At 49.4% G+C, this 17,713-nt stretch overlaps 8 protein-coding genes across 8 annotated transcripts; 4 read left to right on the plus strand and 4 right to left on the minus strand.

Moving 5' to 3' along the window:
• Positions 1-23: 23 nt before the first annotated feature.
• Positions 24-1,920, plus strand: A1O9_09868 (1-pyrroline-5-carboxylate dehydrogenase; the record flags this gene model as incomplete). Its single annotated transcript, XM_013401209.1, has 3 exons — positions 24-176; positions 261-368; positions 436-1,920. The coding sequence occupies 3 exons, from the start codon at positions 24-26 to the stop codon at positions 1,918-1,920; spliced, it is 1,746 nt and encodes a 581-aa protein (XP_013256663.1).
• Positions 1,921-1,951: 31 nt separating this feature from the next.
• Positions 1,952-6,064, minus strand: A1O9_09869 (uncharacterized protein; the record flags this gene model as incomplete). Its single annotated transcript, XM_013401210.1, has 1 exon — positions 1,952-6,064. The coding sequence occupies one exon, from the start codon at positions 6,062-6,064 to the stop codon at positions 1,952-1,954; it is 4,113 nt and encodes a 1,370-aa protein (XP_013256664.1).
• A 1,304-nt stretch (positions 6,065-7,368) lies between these two features.
• A1O9_09870 (uncharacterized protein) lies at positions 7,369-8,445 on the plus strand (the record flags this gene model as incomplete). The annotated part of the gene is made up of 1 exon (XM_013401211.1): positions 7,369-8,445. One exon carries the CDS (start codon positions 7,369-7,371, stop codon positions 8,443-8,445), a length of 1,077 nt encoding a protein of 358 aa, XP_013256665.1.
• Positions 8,446-9,555: 1,110 nt separating this feature from the next.
• A1O9_09871 (uncharacterized protein) lies at positions 9,556-9,996 on the minus strand (the record flags this gene model as incomplete). Its single annotated transcript, XM_013401212.1, has 1 exon — positions 9,556-9,996. The coding sequence occupies one exon, from the start codon at positions 9,994-9,996 to the stop codon at positions 9,556-9,558; it is 441 nt and encodes a 146-aa protein (XP_013256666.1).
• A 37-nt stretch (positions 9,997-10,033) lies between these two features.
• On the minus strand, positions 10,034-10,402 carry A1O9_09872 (uncharacterized protein; the record flags this gene model as incomplete). The annotated part of the gene is made up of 1 exon (XM_013401213.1): positions 10,034-10,402. One exon carries the CDS (start codon positions 10,400-10,402, stop codon positions 10,034-10,036), a length of 369 nt encoding a protein of 122 aa, XP_013256667.1.
• A 2,715-nt stretch (positions 10,403-13,117) lies between these two features.
• A1O9_09873 (uncharacterized protein) lies at positions 13,118-13,857 on the plus strand (the record flags this gene model as incomplete). Its single annotated transcript, XM_013401214.1, has 3 exons — positions 13,118-13,459; positions 13,509-13,588; positions 13,641-13,857. 3 exons carry the CDS (start codon positions 13,118-13,120, stop codon positions 13,855-13,857), a joined length of 639 nt encoding a protein of 212 aa, XP_013256668.1.
• Positions 13,858-13,903: 46 nt separating this feature from the next.
• Positions 13,904-15,078, plus strand: A1O9_09874 (uncharacterized protein; the record flags this gene model as incomplete). Its single annotated transcript, XM_013401215.1, has 4 exons — positions 13,904-14,101; positions 14,153-14,253; positions 14,312-14,726; positions 14,839-15,078. The coding sequence occupies 4 exons, from the start codon at positions 13,904-13,906 to the stop codon at positions 15,076-15,078; spliced, it is 954 nt and encodes a 317-aa protein (XP_013256669.1).
• A 432-nt stretch (positions 15,079-15,510) lies between these two features.
• Positions 15,511-16,603, minus strand: A1O9_09875 (uncharacterized protein; the record flags this gene model as incomplete). The annotated part of the gene is made up of 4 exons (XM_013401216.1): positions 15,511-15,904; positions 15,926-16,021; positions 16,076-16,505; positions 16,558-16,603. 4 exons carry the CDS (start codon positions 16,601-16,603, stop codon positions 15,511-15,513), a joined length of 966 nt encoding a protein of 321 aa, XP_013256670.1.
• Between the last annotated feature and the right edge of the window lie 1,110 nt (positions 16,604-17,713).

Genomic DNA, 17,713 nt, shown 5'->3' on the forward strand with positions numbered 1-17,713 from the left:
AATCACCGCGTGAACAGACTGTCATGAGTACTTCTCGGTCACTCCTGGGCAATCTCAGTGCTGCTACACTACGACATCGACGAACATGTATCCAACAATATCAACCGCTTGCACAGGTCCAGAAGGCGCGGTCGCTGTATCTGTGGAATCCACCTCAGTTTGAGAACGAGCGCGTTGTAAGTCAAAAACAGGATTATTGATCCCCAATTAAATATCGATGAACTGAGATACTGTTCTGACATGATGATCCATGCATCCAGAAAACATATGCTAAAGGTTCGCCTGAGCGGGCAGAGATCACTCAAGCTCTCAAGGACCTTAAGGCGACCTTTCCAGTCAAGATCCCAATCAAAGCCAATGGTGTGATGGTAGGTTGTCTCAATGAAAAGTAATTATCATTACATTTTCTCCTAGATGCTAAATCGTCTCTACCAGATTAACGAGACATTTTCAACCGCCCAGGAGAACCCTTCTTCATTCCGCGAGATCGTCGCAGAATATGCTGCCGCGTCGCCCGCGGACGTCAACAAATGTATTGATGCGGCATTGAAGGCGAAGCCGGCATGGGAAGCCATGCCGTTTGAAGATCGGGCCGCGATATTCTTGCGTGCTTGTGAGCTCATCACAGGCAAATACCGGGCGACGATCAATGCCGCCACCATGCTCGGCCAGGGCAAAAACGTCTTCCAGGCTGAGATCGATGCTGCCTGCGAGACGGTCGATTTCTTCCGCTATTATATTCAACAGGCGTGGAAGTTATTCGCCCAGCAGCCCACCATTCATACGCCTGGGACGTGGAACAAGCTGGAATATCGAGCGCTTGAGGGTTTCGTGTATGCGATTGCCCCCTTCAACTTCACCGCTCTAGCGGCCACTTTGGTCGGCCCAGTTGCACTACTGGGAAACGTCGTTGTCTGGAAACCTTCGCCATCTGCACTACATTCAGCCTGGGTTCTGCATAAGATCCTCATTGAAGCGGGCCTACCTGAAGACGTGATACAGTTTGTACCAGGCGACGCTGCACAAATCACCGATACAGTGCTTGCTAGACCTGAATTCTCAGGGCTATCGTACATAGGCTCGACCGCCGTCTTCAGAGAACTCTTAGGAAAGGTCGGAAAGGCCACAGCAGCGGGGACATTTAACTCGTACCCCCGAGTCGTTGGAGAAACAGGTGGGAAAAACTTCCATCTGGTTCACTCATCAGCAGATGTCAAAAATGCAGCACTCAACACAATCCGAGCCGCTTTCGAGTATCAGGGACAAAAATGTTCAGCCTGTAGTCGTGTGTACGTCGCAGAAACCGCCTGGCCCGAGTTCAAGAACGCCTTGGTTGAGGAGACGTCGAAACTAAAGGTTGGACAGCCAGAGCAGTTCGAAAACTTTGTCAACCCGGTCATCCACAGGCGAGCATTCGACAGACTCTCAGACGTGATTGAGCGAATGAAATCCGACTCAGAAGTTGAATTGTTGGTTGGCGGCAAAGTAGACGACTCTGAGGGCTACTTTGTCCACCCAACGATTTACCGCACCACGAATCCAAAACACGAGCTTATGACGCGAGAGCTATTCGGCCCCCTCTTCTCCATCTATGTATACGCAGACGACAAATATGCAGAAATCCTCGAAATGGTCAATTCGACATCGACGTATGCCTTGACCGGATCGATCTTCGCTCGCGACCAGATTGCCAGCAGGCAAGCTCAAGATGCCCTGCGTCACTCTGCAGGGATGCTATATTTGAATACCAAGTGTACTGGCAGTGTCGTGGCACAGCAGCCCTTCGGAGGCAGCAGAGATAGCGGGACGAACGACAAGTCAGGCACAGCAGCCTTGCTCAGTCGCTTTGTCAGTGTAAGAACCATTAAGGAGGAGTTCGGGACGATTAATGAGGTGGTTTATCCCAGTAACGAGGTCTAGTAATAGCCCCAATTTCAAAATTGAAGCGAAGCTAATCCGTCAGCTTCTTCCAATTACTTGTGAGAGATGTCTTCCATTTATTCATGGTCACTGTAGCTTCGGCAGTGGTGATTTTCAGCAGATCCTCCACGGCATCTGCCACTTTGCCTACATTTTTGCTAAAATCTTCGCTCAGTGGCCGCGTAGCTGCCTGCGCTGTGGGTTCAGGAGAGCTTCCTGTACCTTGGTCCTCGTTTTGTGAATGTTCTGTATCATTCACTTCTGTTCTTCGACGGCGGACGGCGCTCTCCGGCTCGGGAGATGTAACACTGGCGTCATCACCGTACAAATCACTCGACTCTTGGGGTGTATCCTGTGCTGACTCCCGTCCGGGCCCTTGTGCTGAATCTCGTGATTGAAGAGAGTCTCCCTCCCGACGCCCTGTCTCAGGTACCCATTGAACTTGAATGGCGGACTGACAGAAATCTAGTGTCTCATATTCTTCTTCTGGCCATCTAGAATATACATCGTAATATCGCAGATAACCAATGATAGAATCAATCTCGTGCAGCCCAGATCTGGAACTGCCACTGTTGAAGACGTGTATAGCATATTGAAGTGCATCCTTTCCGTTTGCAGTGAGAATTGTAGGATTCAAGCCTTGCTCAACCAAAGCAAGGAATTTTGCCTTTCTGTCGAAGGGGCCATGGTCGCTTCTTGGTTCAATGGAATGGTCCAAAAGGGCCTGAAATACTGTCCCTCCCCGGTAACAGTTAGTGTGCAAATTACCGCCATGAACCAGTATGAGTTGCAGTACCATGCTGTAGTCCGTCGTTGGTCGAACTGAGCCGCGAGCGCACCGACAAGAAGGCTCACATGTCACCTGAGCCCAATGAAAGAGGAGTCCGGCGTTGTCTCCTGAAGACCGGCAACAAGGCTCGTTCCCAACTTCCTCTGACGTTTCCGGCGCCACGTGGTTCATGAGTGCAAGGGCCAAATCTGAGGATGTCTGCCAGCACTTGGTGTTTCGCAAGAGAAAGCAAATATCATCTTGCCGCGGGAATCTCCCGTAGCTTGCGAGAGATTTCAGAAATCCCGTCACTGCCCTCACAGAGATTCCCTGACCCGCGGTGGGGTGTGACAGTATTGCTCTGAACAAAAAGTTCTGTTGATGCTCCGAGATGGCCGAGTCGGCTAGGCGGTCACGGAAATAGTACTCCAAGCCTACTTTGACCGCCAGGTAGGCGTCCAAGATTGGCAATAATTTCTTGTCCCCTTGAACCTTTGTCAGTAGTTTCTTATCAATACTCTCTCGTCCACTCATGAAGACGCAATAGGCCAATATTGGATTCAAGTGGCAACGCATTGCTTGTGAGACAATGGGATATGATGATTGTCCCGTATCTTCATGTATAACTGCAAGGTCGAGGAGAAGGAAGACAGCCGTCCTTATCACGACATGACGGCGTTTCCAGGCGGTAGGAAATTCGACGTCAGGTGCACCTGCAACCACAAGTCCCTCCAAGATCATGGAGAGCCCACTGCTGTGCTCGCCAGAACGTAGCAATGGGCAGAATTCTCGATGCAGAGCCATCACAACCGAGTATGGGCGAACCGCGTGGTGCGAGAACCAGCGGACCACTTTTTTGGAAGACGTTCTGATTCTCGTGTCGCCCAACGACCACGCTTCGAACCACATATTCAACTCCTCTCTCGCGGAATCCATGATTTGCGGTGTAATCATATTGTCATCAGCCGCCTGCTTGATCAGATTCGCACAAAACCCGAGCCAGAATGACTGTGAATAGCGAATTCCAATAACTTCTGGGAGGTATCGCTCGATCCAGCGTTCTCTCCCAATAAAAGCAGAAAACGTTTCATGAACGTATCGGACGCTCAATCCGGTCTCTCCAAGAAGATCTATCATTGTAGCCCCGCCCCTTGAAGGCGAAAACTCCACCAGGCCTTGCAAGAGTTGCCTTGTACGTGCTTGTAGCTCCTCGTGGCTCTCTAGTCTGAACGTCGCGAGCTGTTGCCCAACATCATCCAATATGAAATCGTAAGCCCCCCAGAAGTGATCCAAATTTGTTGTTGAGAAATCCATGTCGGATGCAATACCTTCTTCGGTCCACTTGGACATTGATTGTAGCTTGCCTGTGAGGAACAGGAGCAAGGATGCCTCTGGTCGGTCACGTAGCGGTATCATATCCAGAATCCGCTCGTAGACCTCGTCAAGGGTATCAGGGACATCTTGTACAAGATCAACAATGTCCTTGTTAGAAGCCCCTTGGTCGAATTGTTCAACTACCATGTCAACGACCAATTTGAACCATAGCAGAATGCCTTCGGCGCGGCGTATCAAATACTTTGTCAGTCTCGGATCAAATCGTAACTCGATGGTAGAGTTGGTTGCACTCGCTAGCGACACTTTACGTTCAATGTACTCCTTCATGCTGGCTTCGTTGAGGTCTTGCATCGTGAGTTGTCCCCACAAATCAATTGTGTTAGCGAGTTGAGAGTCGGGCCGGCTTGCTAGGCAGAACTTGATGGGTATTCGTTGCATCATTAGCTTGCATAGGTGGACAACCTCGATGACACCTCCTTCAAACTCATCAAGTCCGTCGAGAAAAATGCACAGCCTATATCCCGACAGGTCGAGGGTTTCACATAGTGCGTCGAGAAGATTTTGCTGATTGTCAACCCGAAGCCGTCCACCTTCCAGCAAAGTGGTCAACCGTTCCTTAACTTTCTCGTTGTGGTCGCCTAATTGGTAAAGAAGTGTTCTGTACATCCCAATAATGTTGTTTGGCAAGTTTTTCCCTGCTCGGTAGTCGAAATAGAAGTGTCCTACCCAGTAGGCTGGATCCCGTTGCTTCAGTTGAGCCATAGTCTGTCTGGAATGCGCGAGATACGCCATTAGATTGGATTTCCCCGATCCTGGTTTGCCATTGATCCAATATGGTCGATCGGTAGTGGACAGCCATTTCGGAAAATTTGTTTCCCAGATCCAGTCATGGTAGTAAATTGCCTCAGGCATCGAGTACTCTCGTTTGTCAAACATACCTTCATACTTCAAAGTGTCTAAGACATCTAGGAGTTTTATCAGCTCATGTATGCTTTGATATGGTGAAAACTTACCAGGCTTGTTGCCAGTGAGGAGTTTTGTCACACCAAATGTGCCAACGCGACGGTTCTTCAAAGCACGTACAACACCTAACAGCTCCTTTGCATACATCGCTGCAGCTGCCGCTGCGTATTCTTGCCAGTCATCATTCTTATGTGTGTCGGAGTAATCACAAATACCTCGAACGACGATGCACCGCAAGTCGCTATTCATGAGTCCGGCCGCTTCCATTTCGAAGCAAAGGATACCATCACTCAAGGCCAATTGATCCCGAAGAGATGCATCCTTCATCAAGTTATCTGCGGAGCCAATAGTGCCGTAGTGGATGACCGGCTCATCAACGTCGTTGGGTCGCGTGGGCCGTTCTAACTTAGCTTGGTCATCCTTAAAACAGGCATCGCTGCAACAACTGGCTCCTTCTGGATGGACAAACGTCGACTTGTAGAGCACGTCTGTCTCTTCCGAGGGTCTTTGATACTTGTCAAGCCGGGGGGAGTGTTGTTCGATTACCGAAGATATCAAATGATCGATGCAATGCCCTTGGCGGTCGTACTTTGTCTTGAGCTTGTTTGTCGCGTTGAGTAGGACCTCTGGTGGTGCATTAAGATTTCCACGCCTTTGAAAACCCTTTCGTTGATCTGTGGCCCCGAACCCATAGTGTACAACCCCCCCAAGGCGTTTATGGTCATCTGGGATACTCACAACCACATCACCAAGCCTAATATCATTCTTAGACGTCGGCGCACCTCCAGCAATGCCTATCATGAGCCCAAATCGTAGCTTCGGGAATGTTCGCAACATCTCTGTAGCAAGCATTCCTGCTTGAGTGATGCCAATCCTGGCCATTGGTAGGCTTGCAACAACCACATTGTGCTCCCCGATACTGCCAAAGGTATAACAATTGTCATCATTGCCGATATCTATTGGATGGTTATGCTCTTCGTCTAGTACAGCGCAGGCTATCAGATACTCCTTCTGTATGGCCGATATCCATGCTACAGTGTAGTCCTTTGATCGAAGACTACGAGCAATTGGTGCCATGTTCAGTGATAGTATGCGAAGAGGTTCTGAACGACCGGGATATTGAACTTGTGGTTCATGGGAGCGGATTCACCGGGTGTAGGCTGGTGGTTAGACTCGTCTGTGGCAGCAAGCAATTCGATTTACCGCTCAGCCTCGTCTCAACAAACCGCGTCGATGAGCGTACTGACCCTGCTGAGTGATGCGCACGGTAGTAAAGAGGGCGATAGGAAATTTGAATGCGATCTTGAACTATCGGGGGCTACGTAGAAGATTCGCATTTGCTTGATGGAGCACACACTCACGATCAAGGAAAGGGCAACTGATGATAGCGCTTGAGGGGCTAATAAGTAGTCGATTCATCTACTCTCTGAACTACGCACGCATGCATGTTGCCCGATTGATGCGGCGACAAACCCACCATTAACAGCACGATGTTTGGATGCCCCGCTTTCTGTAGCTTGGAGCTCGCCCCGGCCGAACGCGACCGCATGCTGCTTGGTGCCGCATACCCCTGACAATGCCTTGAACCGGCAAACCCACGCCCTCCTCGTTCGAGTACATCTATCTCACCTCTCCAGCTCCGGTGCTCCCGTTGATAGGCGTTCGCAAATCTCCCCCTTGTGCCGCCCCGTGGGGGCCACCCTTACCGTCTTGGCAGGTAGCACACCTTAAAGGCGCTAGATGGTGCACTTTCTTTCTCAACAGCCTAACCGATGATGGAAAAGATTGTCTATTTGAAACCATACATTAGCTACGGACAGCTCATCATTTGATGATAGGCATGCCCCGTGAGACAGATCTTGCTTACCGTGTGATGCCAGCTACTTAATAAAATGCACACCCACTGGTGAACTCTGTTATATTGAACCCAGTACCCGGGACCGTATCTACACGAAGGAGCGCGTGCCAGACTGTGCCTTGCGCCACCTGCCGTGTGCCTAGATCAAGCCACTCCCGTCCCACTAAAGGAAATGGACGATGGCTCATCCGTTCTCCTCCCAACGTCGGCGTTAGGATGCACAACACACCTACGAGGTGGGAATGTACCTGAAAAATGGAGTGGTCGTCCAGCATCTATGCATCACTTCTCTAATTCAACCGATGGGAATTAACTTTGCGGAGTCTTGACCTGAAATCCGTGATGGAAATATCTACCGTTACGTCATGACTTGCACATGGAGAGGTTTGATGCAATCACTACGACACGCGCCTTCGTAGTCAGGGACGAAGTACAATAAGAAGGGGGTAAGTTCAGAATGTGAGATGGAACCAAGCACCCAATTTTGAATCCTTTTGCGTCAGTAGTTGCTCAAGGTCTCGCAATGCCTCCCATAACACGAGCAGCTCAGGTCAACGAGGAAGATGATGACCTCGATTTTGTTTCTGACACAAAAGCCGAGCAGACAGATCAGGATGTGGGACGCGAAGCTGAAAACGAAAACAACCACGCCGCCGCCGGGAAGCCCAACGAAGCAGAAGAAGCAAACAGGGACGCCGACAAAAACAATACTGGCCAGAAGCGTAAATCTCCACCTACGGACACTTCAAACTCACAACCCAGTAATAAAGCAGCACGACAGAACGCGGACTCTTCATCTGACAGCCCTAAGAAGCTATTGAACTTCTTGCTCTCACCCAAAGCACTTCCTTACTGTTTCCCTGAAGAAGAGCTTGCGGCCGCTAAAACGTCGTCGAAATATAAGTCGTATTCACTCTCGTCGCCAGCATCATTCACGCCGTTCGAGCACCTGGTATGCGCGCATCTTCTGTCCAAGCCGCTCAGCCACAATATCGGCATGCGCAGCATCCGTACACTTCTTAATGACCCATTCAACTTCACCACTCCCGAGGAAATCACCTCCGCTGGTGAACACCGCGTGTGGGAGGCTCTTGAAGAAGCACGCACGCATCATCGGCAGAAGACTGCTTCGTACCTCTACGGCACCGGACAGGCGTATTCTGACTCCGAAACGATGTTTGCTTTGGCCCAAGAAGCCAACGACTCAGGCCCCGCTGGTGTCATTGAACACATCAAGTCCACCGTTCCAGGGCTGGCTACCGTGGGCGGTGAGATCTTCTGCCGGAGAGTGCAGTGTGTTGATGGCTGGGGCGATGCGCTTTGGCCGTATGCGGACAGCAAGGCGCTTGATTCGCTGGGCCAGATGGGGATTGAGGTCCAGGATGCAGAGGACCTCAGGGACACCATCAAATGTGACGTCAATCTGGATCAAGTCAAGGACATGGGCTTGCATGAAAGAAACTTGAGCAGTCAGCGGCTAGTTAGAGACGAGGAGACGACGTACATGCAGGCGGTGTTTGTGGTGTTGCTCGAAAGAGCGATCGGATGTGTCTTGGAAAATAAAGTTGATGAATTGAAGAAGGCTGCTGCAAAGGCGTAGAATGTATGGCTAATGTAGCAGTTCTAGTTAACTAGTCAAGAAGAGGAGCGAACCAGGTAAGAGTGTATTCCTGCTCGGGGATGACAGCGTGGTAGGTGAGGCAGGCTCAACAATGTCAATGGTAGCAAGAAAAACATTTCGGAAGACAGTGTACTGCCAATGCTGTATAAAAATAAACAGCATGTACGAGTCAATCATTTGGCTGATGTCTAGGCAATACTAAGTATTCGAATATCGGACCTCATGAATTGTTCAGCCACCCGCGAAAACTTATCCATTTTCCGCAAGCTCATCCGAATTATCGCATGGCCCACAACTAGTGAGGGCAGGATGCACACTCTGAATTGTCCTGTAAGCCGTCAAGGAACGATATGTCAACCTTGACAATGTTCTTCCAGAAATGGATCTCCAGTCTCCAGGGCTGTGTCTGGACAGTGAAGGTCGCAGCGGCCGCGAGTTTGATCAGTTCTTCTTAGTCTTTGCTCATGACCAGTACAACGTCTTGCCGTATTTTGATCTTGTAATGGTCCGCTCCCAGCTGACACTGCAGTGGTTCTAGCCTCACGATCATGTTCTTGTCCACGGGAAGGTATGAATCTGCCATTCAGCATAGTCGGCTAATATCTATGGTTCTTTGAGCCTCGCCTCACATGCTTTTCGGTTCGATGGATTACTCCTGCCAGCATCGTTGTTATCTTGCTCAAGAAGCCAATTATGCAATATCTAACAATTTCCGTATTTCGTACTGACTTAATCTCTCCAAAGCGCACCTGGTTTCGAAGTGTCTTAATCATACTCCAACCCTTTCTCAACAGCTTCTATATAGTGTTCGTAGTGTTGTTTTAACTTTTCATTTCCAGAAGGCTCAAATCGACGTTTAAACTATCTCATGATGCCTGCTGATGTAGCTCTGCCCTTGGGAATAATTTGCCCTCGTATGCTGCGATCGCTTTGTCCACATTGTCGCGATTGACAGCGATAGCGCGAGATACTCAACCGCGTCGACCATTGCCACGTTGACTCCCTCTCCAGTAAACACTGACATGACGTGAGCGGCATCACCCATCAGGGTAATGCCAGATTTGGGAAGCCAGCGTGTGCCAACGTGCATCATATACTCATAGACAGCGTCCAATAGGCGACCGAATCAACACAGGCCTCGATCATACGCCTGTATTGCGAGGCCCATTGTGCGAACTCCTGAAGTACAATTACCTTCATAGTTTTCCCGTCTGCAGTATCGAATCTGACTTCCTTAGCCCACTTGTCAGGCTTGCGCATCTGGACATATACCTGGAATTTACGATTACTGTCTCTTAACATAGCCATGAAGTTCCCATCTCCCAGACCGGGACAGAAATGTGCACCCTCTCCCACCATGGCTGACGGGTCCTGGAAGTCGTTGTCTGCGTTATTCAGCCACATTTCAGCGCCCTGAAGGACCAGCGCAGAAAGGTAGAATATAGCAATTAGCAGACTGGACCTTAGACCACACACCGTTGACTCCAACGACCAAATTAAAACCGCGTTTATGTTCTTTCCCACCTTCATAGTGCAAGGTTCGATCTTCGTCAACCTATTTTAATTTTTAGCCCCAACGAAAGTAGTCTGGTGGAATGGAGTCTAAATGTAACTTGCACAAGACAGGCCTGTCGATCTCGGGTCTGCCGAAGTCGACTCCCTTAATAACACGGTACTTGGTTCCGGCACTATCACTGACAGTAGGATCCTGCGATTCATGGCGTGCATGCTTCATAAACCCGTCCCGGAGCTGCCCATAGCGAATAGCTTTTTGACCCGAGCCGTGATGTAGATCGAGGCTACCACCCCATATTGATCGACTATGCGGAGAGGGATCTCGTTCGAAAATGGTGCTCGTTATGCCGTTGACATGGAGACAACTGGTAAGAGTCAGGCCACTTGGGCCAGCACCAATGATCACAATTTTTGTAGGCAAGATTCTAAAAGCTTCTAATTAAAAAGAGATTGGTCAATAAGGTTTGGACTGGCCGTGGACTAAGCTGTGGTGAATTTTCATCACAAACTGAGGAATGTGTCCCTGTATATATGACATGGTTTCGGCTTTATTTGTACTCAGTCGTCAGACTCCGATACCTACATAGTGTGAGGATCGAGAGCCTCGTTCGATGACCAAACAATAACTGAACAAACAGTCCGGGGTAAAGTATGATTCCCCGCACATCACCACTTAGTCCTCAGGAGGAACTCGGATCCACTAGCATAACTCGGTTTCTGGAAGGAGCTCAGATCATCTAGTATACTCGGCGCCTGGAACAAGCTCATACCGAGTGAGTCGGTTCAGGGACAGGAAGCAGCCGGATCCTCTGGAGCAAGAGGTCGCTGCCTGGCTTGATTCCGTTCGGCGACTATCTGTGCGAAAGTACGATCACCCTACGGCCATATCAGAGAATCATCCTAGGTTTAGTTAGCTTTCCACTGTATGCCGAACCTCGGAGTGCAATCCGAATCGGCTCGAAAGGTCAAAAATCGAAGTTCTGGCGTATGGGGACTCCATTCACAAACTATGGCGAGATCTCCATGCAAACGTCTGTCTTGTTGGAAACGGACTCGGATCGTCTCCGACTCTCTTTATTCTTCTTAAAAGTGCAGCTACGTCGTGTTTGTCATGTGATGTTCCTAGATCAAGAGAAGGAAAACCATCAAAGGTTTTACTCTATCTGGACCAAATGTCAAGAAACTATACTTTGGTGCTACACCAACACGTTCCTCCCTTGCTTTCCCTTCTCGGATTTTGATTTTCGCTGCGGACGTCCAGATTTGGGTGGTTAGTGGGACCTTCCCGGCTGATGTATTCAGGCCATCAATAAAATTTGGCTTCGTGCCTCCTCGGACATACAACCTAGCACACGCACAATAACGCAATGGGTAACGAAGATGACCTACTCTGCCTCACCATTACAGGATAAAAACATCTAGAACGTGAGTTTCGATCAATGCGTCGGATACATGCAAGATATACACGTGCCCATGGTTTCAGAGCTTATGGGAAAACATGGAATCCTCGAGTGTACTCAACTTAGTGGTGTTCAAAACTATACCTTTACGAAATGATACTCATAGACTCATAATAGTGAGAAGTCCCGTACAATGCTACGTCACATCTATCCATATGTCAACTTTGCCCATTTCTCAGACTTCGGCTGCGCTGTTCAAATTGTGTTCGAGAAGCTTGAAAATAACCTCAATTTTGTCTCAAAACCTTGCCACCAGGAGAAAGTGATGCCACACCATGCACAGTTTGCAGATCTCCCAAGATCAACGTGAGGTTTAGAGGAGCGGAATAAAGTTCAGGATCCAGCTAACATATTCTAGCCACTAAGACCGTTGGATGGCAAAGACGGTGCGCTCACGGCGGCAAAGCAATGATAGACAGACAGTGAAGCTGTATGGACTAAACCAACACCTTTGAACGAACCTCGACATTGATTCCAGCGCAATTTTCTTATCTTATGTTTCTGCCCACTCTATATAATATTGGCACTACCGCGGTGGAGTATTTGGGAAAGGTGGTCTAGGAGACGTGAGAGGATAAACCCAGAATCTAGTGTTTTTTGGGACGCCCATTGTTAAAAGAGATTCATCCGCAGCTCCCGAGAGATACTGAGCGTGGGGCATGCGTACTCTATCAGCAAGGTCGAAGATAGACCGTCTAAAGAGTGGCAATGAGGTAAGACGCTGCTGGCTGCACCACCAAACATATCACTTAACCTTCATGCCGTAAGCAGAGCAAAGGAGCTTTACGTTGTTGCGATTCCAATTACGTGATATCTGTATGTAGGCAGCGCGGCTGCTGCCCGCCAATGTTACGGGTCATAACTAGCCGTTCCTACTCTCATTGATAGTTGTTGGAGGTCCAGCATCAATAACCTGGACCCAAGACCTGGTAGATACTTTGCTGGCATTTCAGCCACAAAGGGATCATCAGATTCTCGGCCTGATCAATGGGAGGTGATGTGGGATATCACGGATGTAGACTGGCGCGGCATCACCCTGTGGCGAGTTTCAGCTCTGGCAACGGACCACAGCTGTCAGAAGTCTTGTGTCTTTGGCTTTCAATCGACAATACCTGACAGCTAGTCGGCTGATTGCCCTGCATCTCGATTCATTGACTGGGGAGGCATTGTGGAGTCTCGTAGAGGTTCCGAGCATTACCTCGGAAACATCGACCTTAGTGTTGATTCCGATTGGCCAGGTTCCCGATTTCTGTTCACCAGTTACAAAGTCGGCATCTGGGACGGCGGACTCGAACCAGCTGGCCGAAAATGTGAACCGCAGTTTTCGAAACACGAATACTGAAAATTGAGATGAGATCGCCTTGGCTCCCCCCCTAGAACCGACTTCATCAACCACTCAATCAATACACCTCAAGGCTGGGATATCAGAACCGACACAAAGAAGCGAAAACAGCGACTCGTTATGATAGCGAAATCTCCAGAGCCAGTACAATCTCCTCAGCAAATTAGTGCCATGTTGGAATTCAAGTGGATGGCGAAAGCCGTGCAAGATGGATCGTTGAAGTCCAGTAACTTTCCAGTACCACTGCGCAAGTCCAGAGATCCTCACAAAATCAGGCCCTAGGCACGAGCGCCCGAGGAACAGGAGAGTTGACATTTGACAGACCCTTCCACCTATGCGCTCAGCACCACCTCTAGGCTATGAGCTGCGCGTGCTCGAAGACAGCAAGACGATCTTTGAGAAAGATATCGCTATACAGATGCGAGACGGCATCAGGTTGTACGCTGACCTGTATCGTCCAATTGACTCGATAGCCGCGAAAACTCCGACTCTTGTGCTTTTCTTCCCATTCGGCAAGCATGGCGCTGTCCCTGCTGAACTGTTCAAGAACATGGGAGTTGACTTCAGCCGTCTCAGCAAGTACACCCGATGGGAACTGCCGGATCCATTGAAGTGGTGCCCCGAATATCAGTACTCACTTCTGATTGTAGATGCTCGTGCAACATGGCATAGCGAGGTATGTCACTAGCAGTCTTGCCGTAGCGTATACTGGCTAACGGAGGTAGGGTGAGATTGCATACTGGTTTTCTCCCGAGGAAGGCAGAGACGGGTACGAGATTGTGGAATGGACGGCTCAACAATCATGGTAAGAAGTAATGTCAGCCTTCTCCTATTCTTTGATGCTGACCCTCCCGTAGGAACACGGGAAAGGTGGGATGGGGAGCTATCTCGTATTTTGCCATGTCGGCGTACCAAGTGGCTGCACTGAAGCCTCCTCACCTTGCGGCGATCATGCTATGGGAAGGTATCTCAGACACCTACAGAGAGGTTTGTAGCGTCGGCGGTATTCCCACTCCAACCTTCCAGCATTTCTGGATGGGACGTACCGGAAATGGGCTTTCGTATTGCGAGTGAGCAGGAGCAAACCTACATTATTTTCACGTGACGGAGAAAAGCTGACATGGACAGGGATGACGGCATTCTTGCTCTCGAACAACCAACATTTACATCGCTCTGGGCATCGAAGGTTGTTGACTTGACGGAAATTGATGTACCTGCATATTCCATTACTGGATGGTCGTCAGTGGCTCTTCACCTGAGAGGAACCATAGCGGCGTGGAAGGCGTTTTCTTCGAAGCATAAATACCTTCGTGTCCACGTGAGTAATTGGGCCATATATCAGGCTTTCAATTTGACGTATTGCAATTAGGCTGGGCGAGAGTGGGAGCAATACTATAATGATGACGGTCAACGCCGACAAAAGGCGTTTTGGGACTGTTTTCTCAAAGATCTGCCCACGGAAGTTGACGGGTAGGTAATCCTGTCCTGGAAATAGAATGTGACGGTGTCGGTAACTGACCAACAACAGCTGGCCCTTGATTGAAATTGACGTGAGGACGATTGAAAATTTTACACCGCGATTCGAGCAGAGCTGGCCGCCGCACAATGCAGAACTAACGTCACTGTTTCTCAGCGGCAATACACTCGAGGCCGAAGTGTCAGCTGCCTCCATCCCTACGGACGCGATCTCTTACCAAAGTCACCTGCGCTACGGTGAAAATGCGAGCGCAAACTTCGACTACAGGTTCACGACTCGCACCGAGATCACAGGAGACATCTGCCTCAAGCTATACGTCCAGGCTCAACAGTTCCCAGATACTGATATCTTTGTGGCCGTCAAGAAAGTGAACAAGACAGGACAAGAAGTCCAGTTCTACAATCAGTCACAGACACAGGAGGCTTCGGCGGCTCATGGATGGCGTGAGTATTCCCATGAGGGCCCTGTCTTGAAATGTACTCTAAATCACCCAAGGCTAATGCTTGACAGTTCGCCTATCCCACCGTGAGAAGGACGAAGATGCAAGTCGACCTGACCGACCAGTTCACTCACACTAGCGGCGTCTGTGGGTCACGCCGGACGAGATCGTGTCTGCTGAAATCGAAGTGTGGCCGAGCAGTACAGTCTGGGAGGAAGGAGAGACTCTGCGCGTGACTGTGCAAGGACACAGCTTCTTCTCAGAGGAGTCGCCTGTGACTAGCAAGCATGCTCTTAGCCACAATTTCGGAGAGGTGAAAATTTGGTATGGTCAGGCGTATCCGAGTCAACTGCTTGTGCCTGTCATCAAGAATTTATAGCCTAGGTTAAAGGCCCACAAGCTGCGAACCAGGGATAGATCCAAGTCGATATCCTTGACTGACAATATGAATGGTGATATAAATGTTGAAGATATGAGAGGCTTTCTACACATCCCTCAACAAGACCAGGTACGGGGTCGCAGTGAATAGACTAAGCTCCAAGTCAAATCGCTCCACTGGAACAACTTCTAATGCATATAAGTGCTTGCAACTTGAGGGGCCGAAAAAGGATTGAGACCCCAGTTTGTGAAGTAAGCATAGAGGAACCGCAATTTCTTATAGATCTTCTCGCCACGGAAAACAAAATGTCTCGGCGTTTCTTCCGCCCGCGACGCACATCTCGCAATTCGTAAAATTGCGATTTAGGCCAACAGTCTTGACGGACACAGCACAGTCAGGGATTGAGGGTTACACTATTGGCTTGGTGTGGTCTCATTCTTTGATCGTCTTAACCTTTTGCATCTGCTCAGTTCTCAGATCACTGACTTCCAGAGCGCTTTCGACATGTTCTGTCATCTCGTCGGCGATGGGTCTTAAGAATACGCACACAGCAGCAGTCGCGACGGCAATTGCCATGTTTGCAAACCACACATAACGGAAAGAACGTGCGCTTGTGTCAGCCACTGCGGAAGTTGCTGCCTCAATAATCTTAGGCGTAACGCCGGACACATCCACGACGCTGCCGACTGGTCCAAGATATGCAGCTAGGAAATGTGCTGCGGATGTCGGAGGTAACCCAGCTGCAATAGCAGCTTCGGCGACGGATGGTGGAAGATCGGCTATAGAGCGGGCAGAGTCAGTAAAGAGACGGACATGCTTGGGCTTTCTTGTCGGAGAAAGCACTTACCCTTTCATCTTGTTGCCATAAATTGTAGAGAAGATTGTGATACCAACTGTACCGCCTAATGCTCGTGTAGATGCCAACAGCGTTCCACCGGTGCCGCTATGAGATATCAAGTCAGCTACTAGCCATTATCAATCAAAGGCTTCGGCTTACAATAAGTGAGAAGGAACGGAATACGATAGAATCGTGGGAGGCAACACTGTTGCAACGTTGACACCCAAGCCAACAAGACCAGTAAAAGCGCACGCCATGGCCAGCCTGGACGGTGTTACCAGCGCCAACAGTCCCAGAAACAATGCAATGATGATCAACGCAATTACCAGGACTGACCGGTAACGGCGGGTCTTGTGAAGGAACCGGGCTGAAAAGAAGCATCCAACCAAAACTGCGATATTCATGGGTAGCAGGTAAACCCCTGCAAGTAGAAGGTTGTTTGTAAAAATTGCTTCCACTTCAACTGGGAAGAAGACGTTGACTCCGTACAGCAGCATGCCGTCGACGAATCCGACAGAGAGGATCAGCATGAAGTTTCGGGATTCCAGGAAGCGGTGGTCCAGAAGACCATCACTTTTACCCCATGTTTCTGGAAAAGATGTCAGATATATGTAAATACATTGGAGCAGACATTGATTCACCAAAGCAACTAAAGGCGACCAAAAAGCAAATACCAAAGATCAGCATGGCAATAACCCTGGAATTTGACCATGGATAGCTGTTCCCGTCCCAGGTCAGCGCCACAACAAGGCAGACAATCCCGCAAAGGAACAAGTCATGCCAATGAAATCGAATGATTTGATCTCCGAAACCAACGAATTTTCCCGTCGCAACTTTGGAGGTGGAGGGGAGTAGAAGATGGTAAGGAGTAGTCCTGTAACTCCGAAGAAGATAGCATTAAAGTAGAATACCCAGCGCCATCCGGTTGAGGACATCTGAGCAAATCCGCCCGCTGTTTCAGAGGGATCAGCAAGTATGCTTATGGGCTCATGCTAGTGAATCTTACATCCCAGGAGACCAACAATGGCAAATGTACCATTCAGGATAGAAATAATTCCTTGGACAATGGGACGTTTCGCTGCAGAGACAATTTCCAGTGAGGTGGGGATGACCAGCAGCTGTTGAGATCTAAGCTCGAGGTGGTGAGGAGCTAAGCAGTCGGCCACTCACAATCAAAGAGCTTCCAACACCGTTAATAGCTTGACCAACAATGACTTGATTGACGCTTATACATGGTCAGACTTGTCATAGGTGTGTCAACCTTCCCATAGCTTACTTATTGGCACGAGCTGCAACCACATTTCCCACAACGCCAGTCAGGCCTCCACAGACCATGAACCATTTCTTTCCAAATCGGTCGGCAAACGCGCCCTACGATTGTCTGAGCAAGGTCGCACCACTCTCTTGGAAATTGCGCTTACCCAAAGCGGTTGAAGTCCGATCAGGGAAATTAGGGCAGCGTTAGGTATCATGAGGTTGAGGCAGAGCCGTTCAATGACTTAGCAATATATGGAGAGGTGGTTCCAGGACCAACATTCGCCAAAGTCGCCGTGCTCCATCCTAATCCAAGGATGAGTACAACAGTCCAAGTCTTGAAGCTCGTATGGTATTCCGAATTTGTTGTAGCATTGATGGGCTGCTGGGTGAGACTATCGTCTTCGACGCGAATTTCTTCGACCTCTCGAATTTCACGGGATATTTTGTCCAGCTGGTACTGTGAGTCTAGGAATGATGACTGGCGAGGGAAGTGGGTAGCACATTGGGGAACGAAGCTGCTATTTGTAGAACCCCACAACA

The sequence above is a fragment of the Exophiala aquamarina genome (genome assembly GCF_000709125.1).
Source record: "Exophiala aquamarina CBS 119918 chromosome Unknown aczIA-supercont1.11, whole genome shotgun sequence".
NCBI lineage: Eukaryota > Fungi > Ascomycota > Eurotiomycetes > Chaetothyriales > Herpotrichiellaceae > Exophiala > Exophiala aquamarina.